This window comes from Zootoca vivipara, chromosome 17, assembly GCF_963506605.1.
Source record: "Zootoca vivipara chromosome 17, rZooViv1.1, whole genome shotgun sequence".
Classification (NCBI taxonomy): Eukaryota; Metazoa; Chordata; class Lepidosauria; order Squamata; family Lacertidae; genus Zootoca; species Zootoca vivipara.
The window spans coordinates 41340143-41364874 of NC_083292.1; the positions used below are offsets into that span (position 1 = coordinate 41340143).

Sequence of the window (24732 nt, forward strand, 5' to 3'; positions counted from 1 at the left end):
CTCCTAGGTCCTAGTCTGGCACACTAACCAATTCATGCCACACTGTGTGTTAAGAGTCTGGATGTGTCTGCTCAGATGCCCATCTACCCACGACTGTTTTTTGCCTGAGGCAACAAAGCAAGAAACCAAGTCGTACTTCAGTCGCCTCTCTCTGGGAATAAAATTACAACAGCAAGAATAATGCAAAAAATGATAAACAAGCTGCTGCCCTTTCATTACACCCTAATGAGTTAAATTTTTTTATTGCCCTTATATCCTGTTTCCCCACACACCCCTCCAAGGAGTTCGTGGCGGCATACATGTCTTGCCCCCTCCTCATTTAATCCCCACAGCAACCCTGTGAGGTAGGCTAGGTGGAGAGTGGGTGACTGGTCCAAGGTCTCTTAGTGGGCTTCATGGCCAAGTGGGGATTTGAACCCTGCTCTCTTCCAGATCCTAGTCCAATACTCTCACCAGTACTGCCTCTAGAAGATTACTGAGGTGGCTGCCTGGGGCTGCCAAATGAGAGGGCCGGCCCTGAGCTATTTTTTAATTTTATGTTGTAATGCACCCTGAAACGGTATAGTTAAAGCTATGGTTTTCCCAGGAGTGATGACAACATGACCAGTCCAACAAAGTTGATGTTGAAGAATCATTGCTTCAACACTGGTGATCTTTGTTTGTTCCAGTACACTGGCATTAGTTTGCCTATCTTCCCAAGTGATGTGTAAAATTTTTCGGAGACACCGTTGATGGAATCTTGAGGAGTTGGAGATCGTGTTTATAAGTGGTCCTTTACCCAAAGAATTACACCCCTAGCGACTCACGCTTATAACACATTTAAAAAACCTGATGTGTGAATCCCACCAACCCAGAGAAGATATTGGGCGGAAAAGCAATGGAAGTCCCTCAAGTTTTCTCCTCATGGGAAACAGGGAGAATTGGGCAAAGGAAAGGCTTTCCCTAGGCCCAGCCGGCCTGGCCATTAGGCAGCAGAGCGAGGTGAGTGCCTCAGGCGGCGAACACAGAGGGGTCAGGCAGGCTGGGGCGGCCAGGTGTCAGGGGACTAGTGATGTTAAATTCTCGAGAATAATATTTTGGAGAATATTCTCAAGAATATTCTCGATTGATGAAATATTAGAGAATTTTCATTTAAAGTAGGAGAATATTCATTTTAATGCATTGAAAATGATAAAATTTTAATGCATGGAAAATGATATAATTAGTTAAGATACATGTTTATTCATGGGTAAACTTGTTCAGATGACAACCAAAAACTGTACAGATACTTTTCTTCAATGGGGCAATGAGGGGAATTCACATTCTTTGAATTGTTTGCACCAAACTTGAAAATTCAATGTGAATGACTCACGTTAATCATTAAGCCTGCCACTAACTGTATATTTTGAATTCTAATTATGTTGTGTATGTATGAAATGTAGCTTTTAAAGTAAAAGGAATATATTAAAAAAAACCTCAGGTCCGCTAAGTCAGTACGTTCTTTAATAAGCATATCTACATGGTACAGTATAACTTATATGCAGAATTCATTATGCGAAAGGCTGGACTAGATGAACCCCAAACTGGAATTAAGATTGCCGGAAGAAATATCAACAACCTCAGATATGCAGATGACACAACCTTGATGGCAGAAAGTGAGGAGGAATTAAAGAACCTTTTAATGAGGATGAAAGAGGAGAGCGCAAAATATGGTCTGAAGCTCAACATCAAAAAAACTAAGATCATGGCCACTGGTCCCGTCACCTCCTGGCAAATAGAAGAGGAAGAAATGGAGGCAGTGAGAGATTTTACTTTCTTGGGCTCCTTGATCACTGCAGATGGTGACAGAAGTCACAAAATTAAAAGAAGCCTGCTTCTGGGGAGAAAAGCAATGACAAACCTAGACAGCATCTTAAAAAGCAGAGACATCACCTTGCCGACAAAGGTCCGTATAGTTAAAGCTATGGTTTTCCCAGTAGTGATGTATGGAAGTGAGAGCTGGACCATAAAGAAGGCTGATCGCCGAAGAATTGATGCTTTTGAATTATGGTGCTGGAGGAGACTCTTGAGAGTCCCATGGACTGCAAGAAGATCAAACCTATCCATTCTGAAGGAAATCACCCCCGAGTGCTCACTGGAAGGACAGATCCTGAAGCTGAGGCTCCAATACTTTGGCCACCTCATGAGAAGAGAAGACTCCCTGGAAAAGACCCTGATGTTGGGAAAGAAGGAGGGCACAAGGAGAAGGGCAGAAGGAGAAGGGGACGACAGAGGACGAGATGGTTGGACAGTGTTCTCGAAGCTACCAACATGAGTCTGACCAAACTGCAGGAGGCAGTGGAAGACTAAACAACAACAACAACATGGTACAGTATTTTCAATGCAACACTAATAAAATCAATATGAAGTTTAAAACAAATGTTATTATTTCCAGAAAATAAAACACAAATAATCAGTAATGACAAATTACATAACATCAGAAATGCCAATTACTATCTGTTTAGACAAGTAAGGCAACCCACAACGTATTTAAATTATAACTGATAAATTGTCACAAGAAAGACATTTATTTAAAAAAATAGGCTTGAAGTAACATTTTGTGGAGAATATTCCCCAGAGAATTTTCTAGCAGAGAATATTCTCGAGATTATTTTCATTCTCGAGAAGATTCTCCGGAGAATATTTTCACCTCACAACACTACATTTGTTTAATTTATATATTTTTTAAAAAAACTGATTGCTAATCACCCTCCCTTATGTTTTTAGCTGTTTCTATTTCAGCTGTAAGCTGCCTCGCGTCCCTGTCACATTATTAAAAAATATAATATTATATGTAATAAATATAATATTAATAGTAATAGGCGGTGAACGATTCACAAGGAGTGAAAAGATTGCAATAAGAGTAGAAGGGAATGCTGGGGGTGGTTTTTTTTGGGGGGGGGATATATTTTCCTTTGTCTAAGGCAACCCAAAATGTCTGGGGGCCGGCCCTGTCCTTAGGCTGTCTCTGAGGGGATTGGGGCGGCCATCACGCTGGGACATAGACATAGACATAGGAAATGGGGGTGGAGCAGGATTGGGGCATTTGTGGGGGGCAGAAACTGCCTTGCTGAAGAGACCCACTTTTTCCCCCTTACCCAAACATTTGACACCTCATAAGAGATATTTTAGGGCCTTCTCTATTCTCTTGAATATTTTCATTTTAATATTGTATTTTAAAAGCTGCTTTGACCTGCCCTTTCCTGACCTCATGGTGAAAGGCGGGTGAAAAATGTAATATAATAAGAATAATGCTATACTGGAGGGGTAAACGGGTGACTTTTTTTTTGACAAAAACTCCCCTCACTCTGTGAGGAATATTTGGGGTTGGCTGCCCTTCCTGCCCACCCCCTCAATTCAGTCCCCTCAGCGCTCATGTTTTTGGGGGCTGAGGGGTCAACTGAATTATTCCTGTTCTTATGGTATTCTTATTTCATAAGATTTATACACTGCTTGATCGAAAACAAACCCCAAACCCTGAAAGCAGTTTACAGATATTTATTTTTTAAATTAAAATTACGAATAAGAAGAATGAATAACCATTTAAGACTTTCAAAAAGTTAAGCTGAGTTGTGGCAGATGATGCTGAGAACCTTAAGTCTCTGGACTCAGGTGAAAATATATGAACGCAGGTCAATAATATAACTGGCCGGATTAGGGGTGGGCAGGAGAGGCACTCTGTGCATGCTCAGAGGGAGAGTGGCCTCCTTCGTTCTTCCCTCATAGGAGCTGGCCTTGGGAAGGGATTCCCAGGCTGAGCCCCTGGAGGGCAGAGAGGGATATAGCCAGACCACCCCTCATTTGGGGGGGGGGACAGACAGGGCTGTGGAAATAACAGGAATAAGGACATTTCATCCTCCTTAAACTCTTCCCTCTGTTTTCTCCTCCCTGTCACATAGCAAAACTGTAAGTTCATGAAGGCAGGGAAACTTTTCTTTTGGAACGAGGGTTCTGGCCCATGGATCTCTGGACATGGAATAATAAGAATAATCAGATAGTTTCATTTATGGATGCTTTACAAAATAACAGGAGACTGAGGTGATAACATTGAAATAATAGGAACAATAGTAATAATACAGTTTTATTTACGGACGCTTTACCAAATTGCAGGAGTCCGAGGTGATATCCTTGAAGTAATTGTAAAGGTAGCAACGACCTTTTTTATGGACGATTCCCAAAAAGCAGGTGTCTATGCGATAGTCACATCAAGCACTTTTCTCTACGTATATGTGGTGATGGATGAGTAATAGTATTAGGCAGTTCTTTTTTTAAAAAAATAATGTTTAGGGGTACTCTCGTTTTGACTCAAGAAAACCACCATTTTATACAGGTGAAACTTGGGAAATTAGAATATCATTGAAAAGTGCATTTATTTCAGTAATGCAACTTAAAGGGTGAAACCAATATATGAGATAGATGCATGACATGCAAAGCAATATATGTCAAAATGTTTAGGGGTATTCGACCCCCTGCGTCCCCCACAGAAAAAATGCACTGGTGTTAGGCTGCAATCACATTCCCTGCCTACCATTCTCCACTGAACTCATTGGGACTTACTTCTGAGTAGACACAGTTAGGGGGGTTGAGTTTTTATCACTGTGACTGTTTAACTGTTTTCAGTTCTGAATTTTAAATGGTTGTAACCTGCCCTGGGACCTGTTAGTGAAGGGCAGCTAACAACAACAACAACAACAACAACAACAACAACAACAACAACAACAACAACAACAACAGGTATTATTCATAATAGTACCAGAGCTGACACTTTTGTCCATCCACCCATCCCTTGCCTCCCCTTCTTGGAGATGAACTGACATTTGGGAATCTGATCCTGTGCGCTGATATCAGGCCAGCTCCACCCCTAATAAATACAGTGACAAAGAAAACTATTATTATTATTATTAACCTTAGTGTGCGCAGAGTGCTGGGGATTGTTTATGTGGGATTCCTGTGCTGCAGGAGGGGTTGGACTGGATGCCCCTTTGGACCTCTTCCAAATCTACAAGTCCACGATCTATTAACACAATAAATAATGGCATTAATGATGATGGTGGTGATGGGATCCCTCCTGCCGGAAATAGACGGGGGCTATGAACGATTAATCATTAATCAATGAATTAATGATCCACGCTCGCTCCATGGAAGGCATTGCAAAAAGCAGCGCCAAAGGCTCCCCAGGAGAGCAAAACTCCTGCGTGCAACGCTATTGCATTGATCATAATGTTGTTATTGACGATGATGATGATGATGAAGAAGGGGGGGTCTCTCCTCCTCTTCCCTCCCACCTGCTGCAGAAGGATCCCTCCTGCAGGAGAGGAGAAGGCAGAGAGGGGAGGGATTAGCTGGGAAGGAGGCGAAGGGAGGGCGAAGCTTAAGCCAGGGAGCCTTGCACCCCCCTCCTGCAGCAGCCTTGAGCTGGAAGGAGAAGCAGGAGGAGGAGGAGGAAGAGGAAGGAGAGGCAAGGAGCTCAAGGGAGGGAGGCGAGGTCGCTTGCGCCCTGGCTGCTGCTGCTGCTGCGTTCCCATTGCTTTCCCTTTTGCTCTCTGCACCCTCCTCCTCCCTCCCTCTCCTCCCTCCTTCCCTGGCGTCCCCTCCCTCTTGTTTAGGACAAGGGGGGGCAGGGGGAGTGGGGCAGGGCTGCCTCCAGAGAGAGAAGGGAGAGGGGTGGGGAAGCTGGGCTGGGAAAGGCTGGGGCTTGGAGGTCTGCAACTAGGCCTCGCCTTCCCTGGGAAAAGGGAGGAAAAAGCTTGCCGGAGGAGGGAGAGGAAGGACAGCCAAAGGGTGGTGTGTTGGTGTTTTTTTAAGTAGTAGTAGTAATAATAAAATCCCTGGAAGGCAGGAAGAGCTTGCAAAGGGAGGGGTATTCTAGGCCAATGCAGGGAGAGAGAGAAGGGAGAGAATCCCCCCTCCAGGGGTAGGAAAAAGAGGAGGCGCTGCAGTAGCAGCAGCAGCAGCAGAGATGGTGGCTGGTGCAGGAGGGGGGCTTTGCTTGCTGCCGCCGCCGCCGCCTCCCTCTGGGCTGATGGGTTTGTCCTTCCTCTTGCCCTGCAAAGATCCAGAGGACTGAGAAGAAGAAAAAGGAGGAAAAAGGAAGAAGAGGAGGAGAGGAAAGGGAACGCGCCCGCCCGCCTGCCCGCCCGCCTCTTCCATGGAGGGTCCCTTCTTTCCTCATTCATTTCGGGAGCTGCATTTCAGGAGCTGCAAAACGAGGCTGCTCCCCTTCCAAGGAAAGCTGGGCGAGAGGTAGAAAGGAGAGGAGGAAAACAACTTCGGAGGACATTTTCCTTTTCCTTTTTTTTTTTTTGCAAGAAGGCTTCTTCACAACAAGGACCCAAAAGCTCCCCTTTCCCACCCCACCCCTTCCCCCTCCCTCCCCTCCTTTTCAACACCCCCTCCCCCATGCCACAGTCTGTGTTTGTGTGTGTATATTTCTTTATTTAATTTATTCCCCTCTCTGTCTTTCCCTCGCTCTGCACGACAGCATTGTGTTATGGGATATGTGTGTGAGTGTGAGTATATATGTATACATATACATACATATATATATATCCCCGGCTTCTTGATTATGTGTTCCCCCCCCCAAAATAATTAAGAACCCCTTTTTTATTTAAATGATCAAACTGGACATCGGCGCTGCACATTTTTAATTTATTTATTCAAGATTCTGAGGAGCGAGGAAACCTAAGCACAGGAAAGAGAAAAAGCAACTGATTTGAGAGGATAAGTTGGTTACCTCTCTCTTTCTCTTTGCTACTTAAAGAGAAAAGGCCACAGCGTAAAAGCCCTATACTGTATTTTATTTTGTCTGTGTTGTGTGTGTGTGTGTGTGTGTGTGTGTGTCACTGCAAACAGAAGAACAGCTGGTAAAACTGGATTATAAAGATGTTTTGATCTGTGTTTTGCAGTTAAGACTTTAATATTTGGATGGGAATCTCTGCCTCTATTCCAGTTGGCTCTTCCAATCCCGTTCATAACCTTGAAGAAGTTTTTTTGGGGGGGTAGAGTGGGACAGTCAATTTGAAAAGGAGAGTTGTCAAGAGGAAGAAGAGGAAAAAGAAGAAGAAGAGGAGCAAGGTCCTGAAAGGGCTGGGGGAGGATGCCTGGAGAAGAATATAAACCCTGGGAGGTGATGGACTGGCAGAACCCAGGCTCTTGACTGCAGGAGGAGAAATCACTTTTGCCTTCTTGTCTCTCTCTTTGTGGGGAGGGGGAAGGAAGCTTCACAGAGGAAATCATTTTCACAAGGAAGAAAACGACGCCTCCCAGGTAGCCAAAGACCCAGGGTGACCCCCCTGGTGTGCTGGATTTGACTGCAAGCCATGAACATGAGGCCACCTCAGACTGCACTGGACAGGTAGGTGATGGTGGTTGTTTTATTGGGGGGGGGGGTTAGTGGTGGTGCTGGTTTCCCTCAAAGTTGCCTTTCCTTGTGGTTGAGGTTCGGTGCCTGCTGGTCAGTTTATGAATGGGTGAACGTAAGCTCGTGCAGGGGAAGGAAGCGTGGCCTGAGCCCAGATGGCTGGTGGGTTGGCCTTCGCTCAAGACGCTGGTAATGGTCATGCGACTTGGCCCTGGCGAGGGGGGAATGCCCTGTCTGGCTTTCTCTCTCTGCCTCTATTGCAGATTCTTTTGGGTTGATCCTTCAGTGCCTTTAAGCAGCTGAACTTTATTCGAGTTGCCCCCCCCCACCGCCTTCCAGTTTCCTCTGTTTGTTTGGTACATGGAGGCTATGGTGGTTTTCAAACTTAGTGCCAGTGAATTCTGGGAGGTGTCTAGAGATGGGCAGATCAATCCTGGGGGACAAGAAGAGCCTGTCTTCTGCTACCTATCAACCCTCTATGCTGCGGGGTGGGTGTGGGTGTGTGGTATCCCTCCAGACTGCAACTCCCATCAGCCCCGGCCGGCACGGCCAATGGTCAGGGGTGATGAGAGTTGTAGTTCCAACATCTTGAGGGCACCCCCTGCTGCATAATGTGGGTGCCATAGCTGAGCACAGAGTGTGTTCTGGGGCGCCCTGTTGAGTCACTTGGAGTTATGTTGAGATCTGGGTGGCCAGAGCTCTGCATTAACTAAGGGTGCTCCATTGAGCCCCCCCCCCCCCCCGAATCCTTAACAATGCACAAGGATTCCCTGGCAGGTAGGTCAGTGGTGTGGGAACCATCCAGCCTGGAGGTAGAGAGTCTGGAACGCCCAACACCCCACGTAGGGCCCACTTTGTGATAAACCTCACTGACAAAGCAGCACCCTGGTGTGATCCCATGTATGCGCCAGAGGAGTTGCAACAGCCTGGCTGTCATCACCCTAAATATCAGCGTGTGGCTGGTGGTGTGAACCCATGAACCACGACCAAGCAACATCAGCAGCTGGAATTAATGGGCCTGAGTTTACAAAACGGGGGCAATTCACAGAAGACGGACCCATCAGTTGCTCCTAAACGTGATGGTTATGTTGAAATGTCCAAATCCAGGGGCAGTCTACTTCTGAAGCCCGTGTGGTGTTTTCCCTCACCCCCTCCTTGCTGGCTTCTTGGAGACACCTGTGAGAAGCAGGATGCTGGGCTAGACAGCACTGGCCTGATGCAGCTGCACAAAGCTCCTCTGTCGCCTGTGGCAAGTTAGCCGCCTGCCCTAATCTAAGGGGTTGGTACAAATGCAATAGGAACTGGGACCCACATGCTTCCTGGGACGCCTCCCCCAATACCTTCCTGTCATTGCTTTTCAGTCTATACTAGAGGTCCTGCCCGCGAGTGAGGCCTGTGGTGTAGGGCAGGGCTTTCTCTGTGGAGGCCCCCCAATTGTGAAACTCGCTTCTGGCTGAGGTTCAGTTGTTCCCCTCTCCCATTATGTCAACATTCAGGATATTAAAGTGTATTTATTCCAACAGGCTTTTGGCAGCTAGTGATAAATATTTTTAACAAACTGATTGATTTGTAATAATGTTAGCTGTTGTTTTGTGATAGTTGCATTGTGTTTCAAGGTGGTTCTTGGCTTCGCTGGACCTTGGCAAGAGGAAGATCGGGATATGAGGACAATGAGTATATAAATCCTGCCCCACCATCATGACCGAAAGAGCCCCCACAAATGAGTAATTGAAGGGGAAAGGAAGGCTCATGTCCTGATTGTGGGCTTCCCATGATGGTTGACCCCTGTGAGGACAGGAGGCTGGACAGGGTGGTCCTCCTGTGGCCTAATCCAGCAGGCTCTTATGTTTTTGTAACTGTAATTCTGAATGCCTCTGATGGTTGCTGGTGGTAATGTTACTAGCACATTTCTACTCACCTTTATAAACGTCTGTTTGCCTTTGGCGGGGTGGGGACCTTAATCAGACTGGCAGCCCTCGTGGGCCATGTTTGATGGGCTACCTGGGCTGCCCGCTTGTTCGCTGATGGTCACCATGACATCTGATGGGTGGTGACTTCAGGCCTGCTTTCTGCTGTGCGATTGGATTCCCCATGGATCCAGCCACACCTCACCTCGGGCGAGGGATAGGTGGACACTGTCTGGGAGCAGCTGGACCAAACTTGGCTTGTGGGCCAGAGGTTCCCCACCCCTGGTCTGTGACGCTGTAATGCCTTGGGGGTGGGAAGGCACGAAGGCTTTTTTTTAAAGTAAGGCTTGGGGGTTTGCCTTCTACTCTTCTTCCACACCCACCTGATGTTGGTCAGTGTTGGCAAACGGGAGGCGGAAGTGTTTGCAGATCCATATCTTCTATTTCAAATATTCTGTACCCTGCTTTTCCATGGTTTTTTTACAGCAGTGAGTCACGTTAAAAGACGTGGTTAAGTGACATCAGCACTGCAAAGTCAGCATCAAAAGGGGCGGTGCAAGAAATCATAGAATTCTAGAGTTGGAAGGGACCCCAAGGATCATCTAGTTCAACCCCCTGCAACGCAGGAATCGCAGCTAAAGCATCCCTGACAAAAGGCCATCCAACCTCTGCTTAAAACCTTACAAAGGAGAGTCCACATTCTTCCTTTCCACTGTCAAACTGCTCTTACTGTCGGAAAGTTCTTCCTATTGTCTTTCTTGTAACTTGAATATATTGGTTCGAGACCTGCTCTCTGGAGCAGCAGAAAACAAGTTTGCTCCCTCTTCCATGTAACAACCCTTCAGATATTTGAAGATGGCTATCCTATCCTCTCTGTCTTCTAAGGCATACCCAACTTGTTCCTCATAAGGCTTGGTTTCCAAACCCTTGATCATCTTGGTTGCCTGCCTCTGCAAACACTCCAGCTTCTCAATATCCTTAAACGGGGTCCCAGAACTGGACGCAGGACTCCAGGTGGAGTCTGACCAAGGCAGGATAAGAGTGGTACTATGCATGGACGTGGCCAGGCCTTATGTTGGGGGAGGGAGCTATCTGTGACACGATTGGTCAGTTAAGTATTTTTGTTTATTTACTTGATGGGGGAGGCAGCTGCCCCTCTCTCCCCCCATGGCTACGCCCATGGTACTATGACTTCCCTTGAAACCAGAAAGCAGTTTGCTGTGCCAAGTACCCTATGAGATCCCCATCTTGCCTTAATCCCGCTCATGATGGGTCTGTTTGAGGAAGGATTCCATGCAGCTGTATAATAGATTTTTAAAATTTTGGTTTTTTTTAGAAGGATTTATATATTGCTTTTTCACACAACATAACAAATCAGTGTACAACATAATTTAACAATATTGTAAAACTTGCAGTAAAACATTCGTACCCATAAAAGCACAGTAGAAAATAAAAAAAAATGCAGGCTGTAGGTAATAACTTCTATGCACAAATCCACATCCCATTGGCTGATGGACATGGTGAGAGCGGCAGGCTTTCTTCTCCATGGTCTGAAGACAAGTGGCCCATGTCTTTTCTCCCATGAAATGGGGAGGCAGACTCCTCTGGCTGAAGGAGAGGGCTAGGTTGGTCTCCCATTTGCTGTGACATTTTCCCTGGGAGACAGTGGGCTCAGTCTCCCAAGGGCTGCTAGTCCTTGACCAATGGCAGAAGGACCCATCCTGCGCTTTCCTTCTGCTTTGGTAGCTGATCTGAGGATTAACATGTCTGTGAGGCCTGGTCCTAAAGAGTGATGATAATCCCAATTATGTATTCTCCAGTAGTATTTATCCTCCAGTGGAAAGGGTCGTAACTCAGTGGTAGGTAGAGCATCTGCTTTGCTTGCAGAAGGTCTCGGGTTCAGTCCCCAAGGGCATCTTCAGGGAGGGCTGTGTAAAACTCCTGCCTGAAACCTTGGAGAGCCAAGGGCAGTCAGTGGGGACAAGGCTGAGCTAGAGGGACTTGAAAAAAGCAGCTTCCTATCTTCATAAGAACACAAGAAGGGTCTGCTTCATCAGGCTAAATGGGGCTCATCTAGTCCAGCATCTTGTGGCCAATAAGATGCCTGTGGGAAACCTTCAAGCAGGATGCGAGCACAAGAGCTCTCTGCCTTTGGTTTCCAGCAACTGGAAGCATCCTATATGGGTGGGGGTTTTTTTGGTGGTGGTGGGGAGTGGAGGAACCACCTTCTTAATTATATGGGGCCCTCCTTAACCCTGGCCAACTTCCTTGCTCTGTCTTTGAGACTGGAAACACCAGATACCGCTTGCTCTCATCAGCCCAGTCTTAGTCCTTAGATGGAGAGGGTTCCTTTAGAGTTAGCAGTGTTAGAAATGTGGATATAGAAGCTAAACACCAAATGGCACCTTAAATCTGGGTCGCCATAACAGAATGTCTAGGTGACAATTTTTTATAATGAAATAATAATAATAGTAATAATCTCCCAGGTCCTGGTCCTGCACTCTTACCTACTACAGCACCCTGGCTTCCTGCAGTACTTCTGCTATGGGGCAGCTATATAAATTAAATAGGTAGGTAAATATGGAGAAAGCAAAATGTACTAGGTTATATTCTGGATGTTTTATGTTTTAATGAGTTTAAACCACTTTTGAAATCCCCCCCTTTAAAATATAGAGGGGCATAGAAATGAAATCATTCATTTTTATTAGAACATTTAATAAACCGCTTGTTGGGGGAAATATATATCAGTAACAAAGCATCAGTGACTGCATATCTTAGAGCAGAGGTGGAGTCCTCCATCCACTGGCAGACTTGTGACTCCTGTCAGCAATCCTGCTTCAGCATTTTTTACTATTCCGTTGTAATAATAACATAATGTTCTTTTTACCCTGGCCTTTGACCCACCCTATTCTTCTGATATTTCAAGCATTTTCACTGATTTTAATCTAAAGGAGGTTGCGGGTGTAATCTCAAAGCCTCCGCCTATAATCTTGAGAATTATTGGAGAACAGGTGAGGTTCCTGCAGACTGGAGGTAGGCAAATATTGTTCCCATCTTCAAAAGGGGGGGGGGAGAACACCCAGGTAACTACCAATTGGTGAGCTGGACATCTATCCCAGGAAAGGTCCTAAAACAGGTGAGCACTTTGAAAAGGATGCTGTGATTATTAAGACCCAGGATGGGTTTCTCATCAACAAGTCATGCCAGACGAATCTCATTCCTTTTTTGGATAGAGTTACAAGCTTGGTAGATAAGGGGAATGCTGTGGACGTTGTGTATCTTGATTTCAGTAAGGTTAAAGTCCTCAATGATATTCTTGCGGAGAAGCTAGTACAGTGGTGCCTCGACTTACGAATTTAATCCGTTCCGAAGGCACCTTCGTAGGTCGAAAAATTCGTAAGTCGAAAAGCGCCATTGGAAACGCGATTTCCCATAGGAATGCATTGGAAATGGAAAAATGTGTAAGTTGAAGCAGCCCCATCTAAAAATTCGTAAGTTGAAAAACTTTATCTAAAACCGCCACAGTTTCCATTCGGATGTCGGAAAAATCGTAAGCGCACGGCCATTCGCCCCATTTGTAAGTCGAAAAATTCGGTTTTTGAGTCGTTTGTAAGTCGAGGTACCACTGTAAAATGTGGGCTGGACGAGGTAACTGTTAGGTGGATTTGTAGCTGGTTGACTGACCACACCCAAAGAGTACTCATTCATGGCTCATCGTCATCCTGGAAAAAAGTTCTGCAGGGTTCTGTCCTGGGCCCATTGTTGTTCAGTGTTCCTTTATTGAGCGGACACTCATCAAATTTGCAAATGACACAAAACTAGGAGGGGTAGCTAATGCCACATATGTCAGAATTGGGATTCAAATTGACCTTAACAGATAGAAGAACTGGGCCCAAACTAACAAAATGGATTTCAGTAGGGACAAATGTAAGAGTCTACACTTCGTCTGGAATAACCAGCTGCACAAATATAAGATGGGGACACCTGGCTTACCAGTAGTACATGTGAAAAGGATCTACGAGTCTTTGTGGACCACAAGCTTAACATGAGTCAACAGCAAAAAAATGCTAATGCAATTGCAGGCTACATCAGCAGAAGTCTAGTGTCCAGATCAAGGGAAGGAATAGTCCCACCCTATTCTGCCTTGGTCAGACCACACCTGGAGTTCCATGTCCACTTCTGTGCACCACAATTTAAGAAGGATGTTAACAAGCTGGAATGTATGCAGAGGAGGGGGACCAAGGTGATCAAGGATCTGGAAAACAAGCCTCATGAGGAATGGTTGAAGGAGTTGGGTATGTTTAGCCTGGAAAAAGGGAGACTGAGAGGAGATATGGTAGCCACCTTCAAATATCTAAAGGGCTGTGGCATGGAAGATGGAAAAAGCTTGTTTTTTCCTGCTCTGGAGGTTAGGACCCAAACTGATGGATTCATGTTCAAGAAAGGAGATTCTGACTAAACATCAGGAAGAACTTCTGACAGTAAGAGCTGTGCGACACTGGAATGGTCTCCCTCGGGAGGTGGTGGGCTCTCCTTTCTTGGACGTTTTTAAGCATAGGTTGGATGGCCGTCTGTTATGGATGCTTTCATGGATGCATTGCAGGGCGTTGGATTAGATAACTTGGGGTCCCTTCCAACTCTATAATTCTGTGATTTTTATGTGGTTGTAGCTTGTGCTGGGACCTCATAGATCGGCTCAAAAGTGAGCTCCATTAAGTTCAGTGGCACTCATTCCCAGTTTAGTGGGTATAGAATTGTGAACTGAGCGTTGTGTATATTTGCATAATCTGATGTGCATTTTACCAGCTTAAGAGGTGAAAGCAAAGTCTCAGATCTCCGCAAACCACGCTTGTAAGGTTGCACGGATAGGGTTTGTGCTGAGGCTTGGCAATTACAGATGTTTCTTTGCGGAGTACGGAGAACATCTTTAGCCCTCCAGATGTTGCTGGACTGCAAGTTGCACTTGCCCCCAGCAGCCAGCATGGCCTGCAAGATCTGGGGACCACCAGGTTGAAATTGACATGGCTAGAGCTGCAGCCATTGGATGGTGGGGGCAGGTAGCCCACATGGGGTCCTGCAGATGTTGCAGAACTCCAACTCCCACCAGTCCCAGACAGCTGGAGCAGGGGGTCAGGGAGGAGGAGGGTGGGAGTTGGGAGTCCTGCAGCAACAACTGGAGGTCACCAGATTTGGGAAGGTTTGATGCCTTAAAAAACAAGATAATTTAACATCATATTGGGCCACTGGTCAGGAGTTTGTCCTGGCCCTGATCATTAGTGGCTAGAACTAGTTAATTATTGTCTAATGTGGAAAGTGGACCCTTTATAGTTATCTGTAGGAGAGCAGCCCCTGGGATCCGTTCTGCACTCGTTGTGAAACAAGAAAGTGCCCCCCCCGGTGGAAGGAGAAATAAACAGCTGTGTCTCTTGTCTGTTTAAAAGTTGTGGTAACTTGGCGTAGGGTTTAGAGAGGCTCTCTGACGGAGGGGGTGGCGGAATCCCCTCTATGTGCGTGGCTGACGGGTGCTTCATCTGACAGTAGGATGATGGCAGAGGAGGGAGAGGAGTCCGCCCCCTTCCTTCCTCCAGTCTCTCTCAGATGATTGACAGCAAGCGATTGGGCTGAGGCGCCTGCCCTTGCAGGAGTTAAACCTTCCCAGGAAGCAGCAGCCTCCGCCACAGCGGAATCAGCCCCCGTCCATCCCGCACAGGAAATCAGATTAACTGTCTGGACAAGGGCAGTGGTGCTGAAGGGGGCGGCTTTATCTCTCTGAATGTCAAGCGGAGTTGGACAGAAGCTTCTTGGCGACTAGGGCCGCTTCTCTTGTCTCAGTTACTGGCCGAGGCCTCCAGTGGAAATATTCCTCTTTCTATCCATTGCCCCATGCACACGTGGAGGAACCCTCTCTGTCGCATGGACTTTTCTCCAGCAACCGTATTCTAATAGGGATCCATTTTGCAGTTGGAGGACCACGTTCTCTTGGGGGGGGGGGGCACACAGGGCCATGGTGGGTGGAGCCAGAGGCAAAGGGCGTGGGACCACAGATTCCATCCCTCTTTGTGTACTGTAGCCTATTTCCTTCACCTAGTCGTACACCCCTCTCTGCCCTCCACCCAAGCAAGCGAGAGTTCAGTGACGTTCTCCGGCCAGGAGCTCCGGTTTCCTCACCATCTTGTCTTTATTTCCCGTGGTGGAGCCGTAGCATCACTCCACACAAGCCGCTTCCCCATTCCACACCTCCCACTCCCACGCAGCGTTTGACATTGGCCAGGCACCTTTTGGACCTGGCTTATCAGCCGCTTGCAACCAAGTGAAGATGCCCGGGTGCCAGGATGCCACCTGGCGCCTCCACCGTCTGCAAGTGCCTGCCTGGGGAGCCTTGGATCTGGGATATTTCCACACACTAGCAACACAGCCTGTAGAATTCTATTTGTGACTAGCTGGCTAGGCCACGCATTGCTGGGGCTCATCCCTGTGATTCCCCCCACCCTGTCCCGATCCATGACCTATCCCGTCCCCTCCTGCCCCCAACCCACACCCAGGCGAATCCCCACCTCCATTCGGCCTAGTCTGTAAAGACGAGCCTCCATTCGGCCTAGTTAGTAGCTGCAGTACCAGTGTAGCCTCCGATAGAGAACCAAGGTTTTCTAGCTTTAGTACCAGTGTAGCCACCGCTAGAGGGTGCTGTGTTGCAACCTCTTCTGCCTTCTATTTCCCAGCTTCCCCAGCCCTCTGAGTTCAGGGTTTCAAACCAGTGGGTTTTACCTGGTTTTCGTGGCACAGGTGTGGGCAATCTTAGCGCATGAAAACACTAGGATATCCCCATGTGACGCTGTGGCCAAATTTGAACGCGATTGAGCAAGTGGTTTCGGAGAAGGTTGCGGCCTAACAAACATGGACCTTCTACATTTTTATATATACTGTATAGATATTCTAACTGCTCAATCAGAATGAATTTCGGGAACCAAAAAGTCCTATTGAAAAGGAAGACTTTTGACCCACCTGGCCCCAAAATGGCAGCTAGGCATTCTGTTTCAGCAGCTGTAACCCGGGTTTAAGGATTCGTTTGGCGCCTTGCTTATATATCTGAATTTCTAACCCTGCTCCCACAGGATTTATTTAGAAGAACACTAGGCAAATTCATGGAGGAGAGGCTTGTAGAAGGCTGCTAGCCTTGGAGACAGTCGTGCTTCTGGCTACCAGTTGCTGGAACCCGCAGGAGTTTTCTTTTGTGTTCAGGTCCTGCGAGAGGGATTTCCAAAAGGGGCTCACGGTTTGCCCCGTGAGACGAGGATGCAGGACTAGATGGGCCACTGGTCTGATCCAGCAGCCATGCTCTTCTTGCCCTTCTATGTTCTTAGGCTTGGCTGTGTGTCGTCGCAACTGCGAAATGCATCCTAAAGCACACAGTTAAAACTGGCATTTGCTTCCGTGAATTGTGTTGATGGCCAGCAACTTAAAACAGTATTAAAAGGGGTTCTGGATATTCTCAGAACCTTTGCAGACCACTGAGCTAGACAGACCCAGAACTGTAACTGGATAAGGCAGTTTCCCCTCTTCCTGCTTTCTCGAACCCAACTTCCGCCTGTCTGCGTATGCATGCATAGGAATGATTGGTTTTGTAGTCAGAAAGTATTGCAAATGTGTGGATAGTGCTTTTCTGTGCTTGTGTCCTGCATGTGGGCTTCCCATTGGGGTATCTGGCCGGCCACTGTGAGAGCAGGAGGCTCGACTAGACGGGCTCTTGGACTGATCCAACAGCAGCCCGGGTCTTCTTACGTTCTTAGTGTCTCTGGTAGTCTCCAAACTCTTCTCAGCCCTAAAGCAGCCAATTTTAGCTAATTTTGTTTACAAGATTAGAATATTAGAAGCTCAGAGGTAGGTGTGTGTGTCTGTGTGTTTAAAACCCTATTAATAGGCCTTGTAAGACACTCCTCTTGGTCTGGAGATTGACAGGCTGGTCTATTTCTGCTTGCGAGGCAACCCCGGTTAGTTAGAGAAATTGTGCTCCCCCCCCCCCCCGTTTTCCCCTTCTGTGAGGCATGAGTTCTGTGTGGTGAGCTGGAAGATTACATTTAGCCACTTGCAAATCTCTCTCTCTCTCTCTCTCTCTCTCTCTCTCTCTCTCTCTCTCTCTCTCTCTCTCTCTCTCTCTCTGAGTTGACCCACTTTGAGGACTTGATCCTGCCTCCCCCCCCTTATAATCTCCTAATTGCAGCATTTTGTTCCACTCTGCCTTCTGAGATGGCAATGCTTTATTAGCCTTCTCTAATACATACATACATACATACATACATACATACATACATACATACATACATACATACATCTTTTAATGCCATATCTTCCATGAGGTGCCCTTGGTGCCTCTGTCCTTTTCCCCTCTTGGCTGCAGAGCAGCTAGAGAGAGTTTCTGCCTGCCCTTTGGAGACAACTTAGGGTCCTTCGGTGTGGGTCTCCCTATTTCCCCCACCCCCATCCTGACACGTCTCCCTGGGAGGAAATGCAGGAAAATTGAGGACTGGGTGAGGTGGGGGGAGGGGATGCACACCTGAGAAAGATGACCAGGCAGTTGCATTACCTGGGCTGGTTTTAATCTGCCCTTTTATCGCTGCTCCCTGCAGCTTTACTCATTTCCAGTTGAACTCAGCAGAGTTTCCATTCTGGCTGGTCACTCCAAGAACTAAGAATGAATACCCAAGTTGGCTTTCCCCCTCTTCTTTCCCCAATCTCTTTTCCTTCTGTCAATAGCTTGGGTGTAACCTTCGATGCCTCCCTTTCCATGGAGCCGCAGGTTGCACCCACAGCAAAGGTGGCATTTTTCCATCTCTGCAGTATTAAGCAGTTGGTCCCTTACCTTTCTCGCCCCGATCTGGCCATAGTGATCCATGTGACTGTCACCTCCAGGCTTGATTATTGTAACTCGTTCGACGCGGGGCTGCCCTTGAAGCTGACCCAGATACTCCAGCGGGTGCAGAATGCCGCGGCGAGGCTCCTTATGGGGTCCTGGTCGCGGGATCACATTCATTCCAGTGCTTTACCAGCTGCACTGGCTCCTGGTGGAGTACAGGGTCAGGTTTAAGGTGCTGGTTTTGACCTTTAAAGCCCTATGCTGCCTAGGACCCTCGTACCTATGAGACTGCCTCTCCTGGTATGCCCCACGGAGGACTTTAAGGTCTGCAAATAATAACACCCTGAAGATCCCAGGCCCCAGGGAGATTAGACTGACCTCAACCAGAGCCGGGGCCTTTTCAGCCATGGCCCCGACCTGGTGGAACACTCTGTCACAAGATACCAGGGCCCTGCGGGATTTGACATCTTTCCGCAGGGCGTGCAAGACAGAACTGTTCCGCCTGGCCTTTGGTTTGGACTCAGTCTGACCCATATGTTTCCCTCCCCTTATGGTTTTGATTTATGGGCTACTACTAAAATGAGACTGCATTTTAAATTGTATTTTAACCCGTATTTTAATTAACTGTTTTTTTCTTTTTCTTTTACATTTTATTGTAATTTTATTGGTGTTAGCTGACCTAAGCCCAGTTCTGGCCGGGGAGGGCGGGGTATAAATAAAAATTACTTACTTTTGTGTTGTGTGTTTTTAGGTTTGTTAGCCTGATGTGGGCACGGACTGTCCTGCTACTGATATTTGCAAACTGTTCTCAGGTCCCCGGTCTTTTTGCCAGGGCATGATTTTTAAAAGCTGTAAATAAATAAATAAATATTTATTTATTTATTTATCTATAAATTTTTATTTATTTATTTGTAAATAAAGAGCAGGCTTTTGTGTCTGTGTGGTGGGGTGTAATTTGAAAGTAGGGCTTGCTACAAAATATTTGCCTTGATTGGGGCTGCCACTGAAAACGAGTCAGGCTCTATGGGAACAAGCTGGAGGAGGATCTGTCAATTGGGGGAGGGGGCAGCGATTACTTGACATTAGCAGCCCCTCAACTCAATTTCAGGCTCTTGCTCTGTTGAGACTGGCCTTCTTCACACGTCTGTAGTCCTGCTGTGCCTGAGGGCAATATCCTGTTTCTGACCCCTGGCCTTCCTCCAGGTTCTCTGCAGCACACTGCCCCTGCAGCTGGAGGCTCCATTTTTGCCCTTCGTTGTGGGCCAGTTTCAACCCTTGCAGTCAGACACCCACACAGCTGCCTCTTTGGTGGAAAGGAAACATACAGGGCAGGCCTAGAGGAGGAGCTGAAGTGAAGAGAAGGAACATCGTCATCATCATCATCATCATCATCACAATTATGCAGCTCATTCTTTCAGTCCCAGCAATGTGTGAAGTATGGGAGGGCAGGTCCCTGCCCAAAAGGGGCTTCCGGTTGATAATTTCATATTTAGGGCAATACCTTCCTTAGGGCCATTGGATCACCACTGCATCTTGTGGCATTGAGTTCCAGAAGTAAATTCTGTGTTTGTGCCAAGAAGGAGTTCCTCTTTTTGGGGAACTGTTATTTTCCCTTCCTGCCAAACTGCTCCATAGGTGGGTGACTGGGTGTTGCTCTTGAGTGTTTTGAGGGGTGCTGATGTGCTCTCAGGTCCAATGTGGTGACTGCCGGGGGCCGGGGAGGTAGGGGAAAAGAAGAGGGAGGGCTGTGAGCACCAACACTGCAGAGGTGGCAGAGGGACGGGCTGGTAGTGAATATTTGCCGGCTGGGAAGCCAGTGGAAATCGCAGTGCAGTGGCTTGTGGCCTCAGCTTCTTAGCAAAGGCAGACTTGAAAAATAAAGCACAGAGGAAAACGGGGGAGATGTGTGTGTTTGTGTGTGGAGGTGGTCCAAAGGGAACACTGATCTGATGGAACGAGGATGTAATTACCTTCCTTTGCCTCCTTCCATGCCTGTAATTGTGGTTTCGGAAAGACATTCCGTGTTGTGCAAATGTGCTTGCTGAAGCAAGAGGGTTGAGCGCCTCTTTCCTTTCCTTGGGGTGGGGCATGTGTGTGTGTGTGTGTGTGTGAGAGAGAGAGAGAGAGAGAGAGAGAGAGAGAGAGATTTCTCTCTCTCTTACACACACAGACTCTTACTGGTTGTTGGGATGTTGCCGTTTTGCCCTGATTTGGTTCTCTGTCCTTTTGTGGAGGGGATTCTCAAACCCTGCTAATTTCTCTCTCTTTTTTTGGCATTGCCCCCCCCCCCATTTTTGCTTCTGTTTTTGCCTCTGTTGGCGGTTGCATCTGCTGATCTAGCATTTGCCAGCCTTGTCTCCCACCACCATGTGTTTTCCCAAATAAGCTCTCGTTTGTGCTCATTTACATATCATAATAATTATTTTTTGGGGAGGGTGAGGGTGGAGAGGCTTGTGGAAGCCTTGGAATTACCTAGACTGTGTTTATACTGGAGCTTGTTTCTCAAGTGGCAATCTCTGCATTGGCTTCTCTCTCTCCAGATGGTAATTATTTCCTTCTAAGATCAGGAAATAATGCCTATCTTTATCTCCCATTTTCACAGGAGGTGATGGGTGGGGGTGTTGTTGCCCCCCCTATAAGAGCAAAGGTACTTCCCCCTTCCCCCTCCACCCCCTGCAAAGGCCACACAGCAAGCTGGGGTCAAACCCAGGTAGCAAAAGCAGGAATTCCTGGCCTCCAGGCTCAAACCACAGATTGCTGGAAGACTTGTTCTCTTTTGCTAAAAACCCTCTCCTGCTTCTGTCAAAGTCTCTTGTGCCCAGATCTCAAAGCCAACCCAGGCTGGCAGCCCCTTGGCATTTTTGGCAAGGGGATCCATTCCCTTTCCTGCGCCACCAGAGCAGACACAGAGAGAGGTTTTTAGGTTGCTGGTCATCACTGCCTCTATTGCTGGAGACTACTAGCCTTACCCAACCCAGTGCCCTCCAGGTTTTCTGGACTTGAAATCCCCAACCTGTCCTGGGGCTGAGGGGAAGTGTAGCTGTGCTACCCTGTTTCTCATATTTTAAGACATATCCATAAAATAAGCCATAGCAGGATTTTTAAGCATTCAAGGAATATAAGCCATACCCCGAAAATAAGACATAGTGATAGGCGCAGCAGCAATGCCGGCCGCGGCAGGAGGAGGAGGAAAAAAATAAGACATCCCTTGAAAATAAGCCATAGTGTGTTTTTTTGAGGAAAAAATAAATATAAGACATGTCTTATAATATGAGAAACACGGGTAGTTTTGACCTGCAGACCAGTGAAGCTGAATGTTGGCAGGTTCAGAACAGATAAAGTCCTTCTCTGTGCAGTGCATAGTTATAAACTATGGAACTCCCTCCCGAGGGATGGCAGGAAAAGAGGACTGGACAAATTCATGCATGAGGAGAAGGCTATCAATGGCTACAAGACACCATGGCTGAGGCAGCAATGCTTCTGCATACCAGTTGCTGGAAACTGCAGCAGCAGAGAGTGCTGTAGTGCTCGGGTCCTGCTTGTGGGCTTCCTATAGACACCTGGTTGGCCACTGTGAGGACAGGATGCTGGACTAGATTTGCCCCCTTTGGCCCAATCCACCAGGGCTTATCGTAAGTTCTCCTGAATCACTGTGACCAGGCTCTCTCTGCCTCTCTCTTCCTGTGCTGTGTTTGGTGGTTGCTGTGTGTGGTGGCCCGGTCTTCTTCAGCCTGGTGCCCTCCAGATGCTTTGGACCACAACTTCCATCACCGCCACCCCCTGCTACCAGCCAGCATTGAAGATGCAGCCCAATGCAGGGAGCCTTTTTTCTGCAGTGCAGGAGAATGTGAAACTGAGCTCCTTTGCATGCCTGATCTTGCAGAGGGCTGCCCAGTGGACAGAAGTAGCAATTAGAAAAATGGTGTGTTGAGCTGCCTTGAACACCCCCCCAAAAAAACATCTTTACACCGTAGACATGTGTGGTTACTTCAGCACTGGAATAAACAACAGCTGTCAATCTTGGTTTTACAGGGACCTAACTGTATGTTGTGTTAATTGAGTGTCGGGAAACAGTAAGGGGTGTGTGGGTGTGTGTGGGTGTGAGAGAGAGAGGTGCAAACAAGGAACCTCCACATGTTCAAAGGCATTTTGGCTGTCAGTCTGTTTTTAAATACAGTGGTACCTTGGTTTAAGAACACCTTATTTTATGAACAACTGCAACGCTGCAAACCTGGAAGTAGGTGTTTTGGTTTGTGAACTTTGCCTTCAAATAAGAACATTTCGCTTCCTGTTGAGTGTGTTCCATTTGTAAATTGAGTACCCCGCTGCTATGGGAAAGCACGCCTTGGTTTAAGAACACTTTGGTTTAAGAACAGATTTCCGGAACGGATTAAGTTCGTAAGCCAAGGTAATTCCTTTGTAAAGGGAGTGTTTCCCTTAGAGAAGGGCTTGAGGGGCATTTGTGGCCCTTGGTACTCTCTCTCTGGCCCTCAGGACTCTCCCTAGGCCACGCCTCTGACTATCCCTGCTTTGTGCCCTGCTTGGGTGTTTTCCCTAGCCTGAATTGTGACCTTGAACTCTCCTAATGCTTTTTGCTTGCCAGGATGCAGTGTGATTGTGAGTGTGTGTAGAAAATAGGCTACTGCACACAGGCACAATTGAAATGCATTGCTATGCCCACTTTGGCCTCTGGCCCCTCCCACTGCTGGCATACGGCCCTTGGAAGATCGCCCAGAAAGGAATGCGGCCCTCGGGCTGGAAAAGGAGCTTTTCCTTAAAGCAAAGGGATTGGGCCTTTGAGCCTGGTGTCTTGGAAGCTGCTGTGTTGTGGTTGTTGTGGTTGTGCCCTTTTCATGTCTACATCTCCTTCCTTTCTCTTTCTCTTTCTCTGTTTCCTTCACGCTCTCCTTTCGCCTTGCCTGGTCTCTCTGCCAATCCCTGTCTTTGGGTCAATTTCTGTCTTCCCCTCCTTTACAACAGACCAGCCAGTAAAAAGCACCCTCACCTGCCCAGGTAAGATGGGAGCAGCTGGGATGCAGAACGATTTGAGGCAGGGACGGGGGGGGGGGAACTGGCTGGGCTCCCAACTCCCATCAGCCCTCCTCCCCCTGCCAATGGTCAGGGATGAGGATGATGGGAGATGGAGTTCCAGCAACATCTGGATTGGTCACAGATGTTCCCTCCTCCCTGTTTTATGATGTGTAGCAACTGTGGGTGGTGGTTGTTGTTATTATTATTAAAAATCATCTCCGTGTATGGCCTGAATTGCTTTTAGCTCTCTCATACGACCCCCTAAAAGCCCAAGACTTGACTTGAGGTGTGAGTGTCTCTCTCTTCCCTAAAATGTCCTCTTGAACATCAGTTACGCAGATTTCAGAGCATGCATATAACAATTGGCTTCATTTGACTAGATGTGTATTGTTTTCCAGAGCTCAGCAGGTATTGGCAGCTTGGAATGGGGAGAAAGAGTTGGGGCCAGAAGTGGCTTTGAAACATAGGCACAAATGGCAACATGGAGGGGGGGGAAGGGGTGCCCTTGATGATGATGAGGACCTTGGTTGCCATGTTCTTTTTCGGACAGGGTTGTGGAAGCTACGACCCCTGCCCTATGTAGCTGCGATGCCAACTCCCATCATCCCCTGCAGCCCACGTGGCTGGTGGGAGGGCCATCGCAGCTCAGTGGGCAGAACACCTGCTTTGCATGCAGAAGGTCCCAGGCTCAGTCCCCAGGTGGGGCTGGGAGATACCCTGGGAGGCCATGGCCAGTCAAGGTAGACAGTCCTGAGCTTGATGGAGCAATAGCCTCTCTGCATAAGGCAGCTAACGGTTGGGGGATGATGAGGATGTTGGGCGCTGGAGTCCCAACAACATGGGAAGGGGGCTGTTTATGATCCTATCTCGGGGGGTCTTTTGGGAACAATTGAAGTGGGCAGGTGCAGTGGTCCCACCCTGCTCCCAGCCCAGCAGCCAGGTCCTTTGGCCGTGGTTTTAAATCCACCAGCACAGAGCTGATAAGAGGGGAACAATCGCTGGACTTAACTCTTCCGCTGTTGTCTGTTTTTGTCTGTCTCCACCCATCGCTGCTTTGTCATGTGTCCTTTCATCAGCCCCATTGCAGCCTGGTAAGATGTCAGATGTTCCTCTGCCTCTTGCTGTGTGTGTGTGTTTAATGTGGCTGCTTGCACGCCCTTCCCCTTCCCCTCCTCCTGCTCATGTTGTTACATGTTCATGGCTCCTCGACCCCTCCACCACTGGTTGTCCATGTAAAACCACCAGGAATGGCTCCCCTCTGTTCATCAGAAGTGTGCGTGCGTGTGGTTGCCCCTTCCGCTTTCCACTGGTCTTTGAAGTCCGCTGCATTGCATCAACTCCCTGTGGGGGTTGGCCATGAATGCTGGGGCGGCCCTGGTTGTCCCTAGGGGCCAGGCCTGGCCAGGCCAGAGGCAGAAAACAACAGGGAAGGGCAGCCATGGCCACAGGACGTCAGAGGGAAAGCAGAGGTTGAAGGTGACCATCCCTCAGCTGGGTGTCTTGGTGGCCATTCCAAATGGCCCCACGTGGCTCAGAAACTTCCATAAAGAACCAAGAATCCTCAG

At 47.7% G+C, this 24732-nt stretch overlaps 1 protein-coding gene across 7 annotated transcripts in view; it reads left to right on the plus strand.

Annotated features, from left to right (window-relative positions):
- Positions 1-5244: 5244 nt before the first annotated feature.
- The window catches only part of ARHGEF11 (Rho guanine nucleotide exchange factor 11), a 54098-nt gene continuing 34610 nt past the window's right edge, over positions 5245-24732 (plus strand). For 2 of the 7 annotated variants that reach the window (XM_060269829.1, XM_060269831.1), the window contains exon 1: positions 17423-23149. In XM_060269829.1, the coding sequence (XP_060125812.1) occupies positions 22800-23149 (350 nt within the window). In that variant the 5' untranslated portion in view covers positions 17423-22799. Of the gene's footprint in view, positions 7373-17419; positions 23150-24732 lie in introns of those variants that run through there. The other 5 variants (XM_060269833.1, XM_060269830.1, XM_060269834.1 and 2 more) reach the window with 4 other exon arrangements.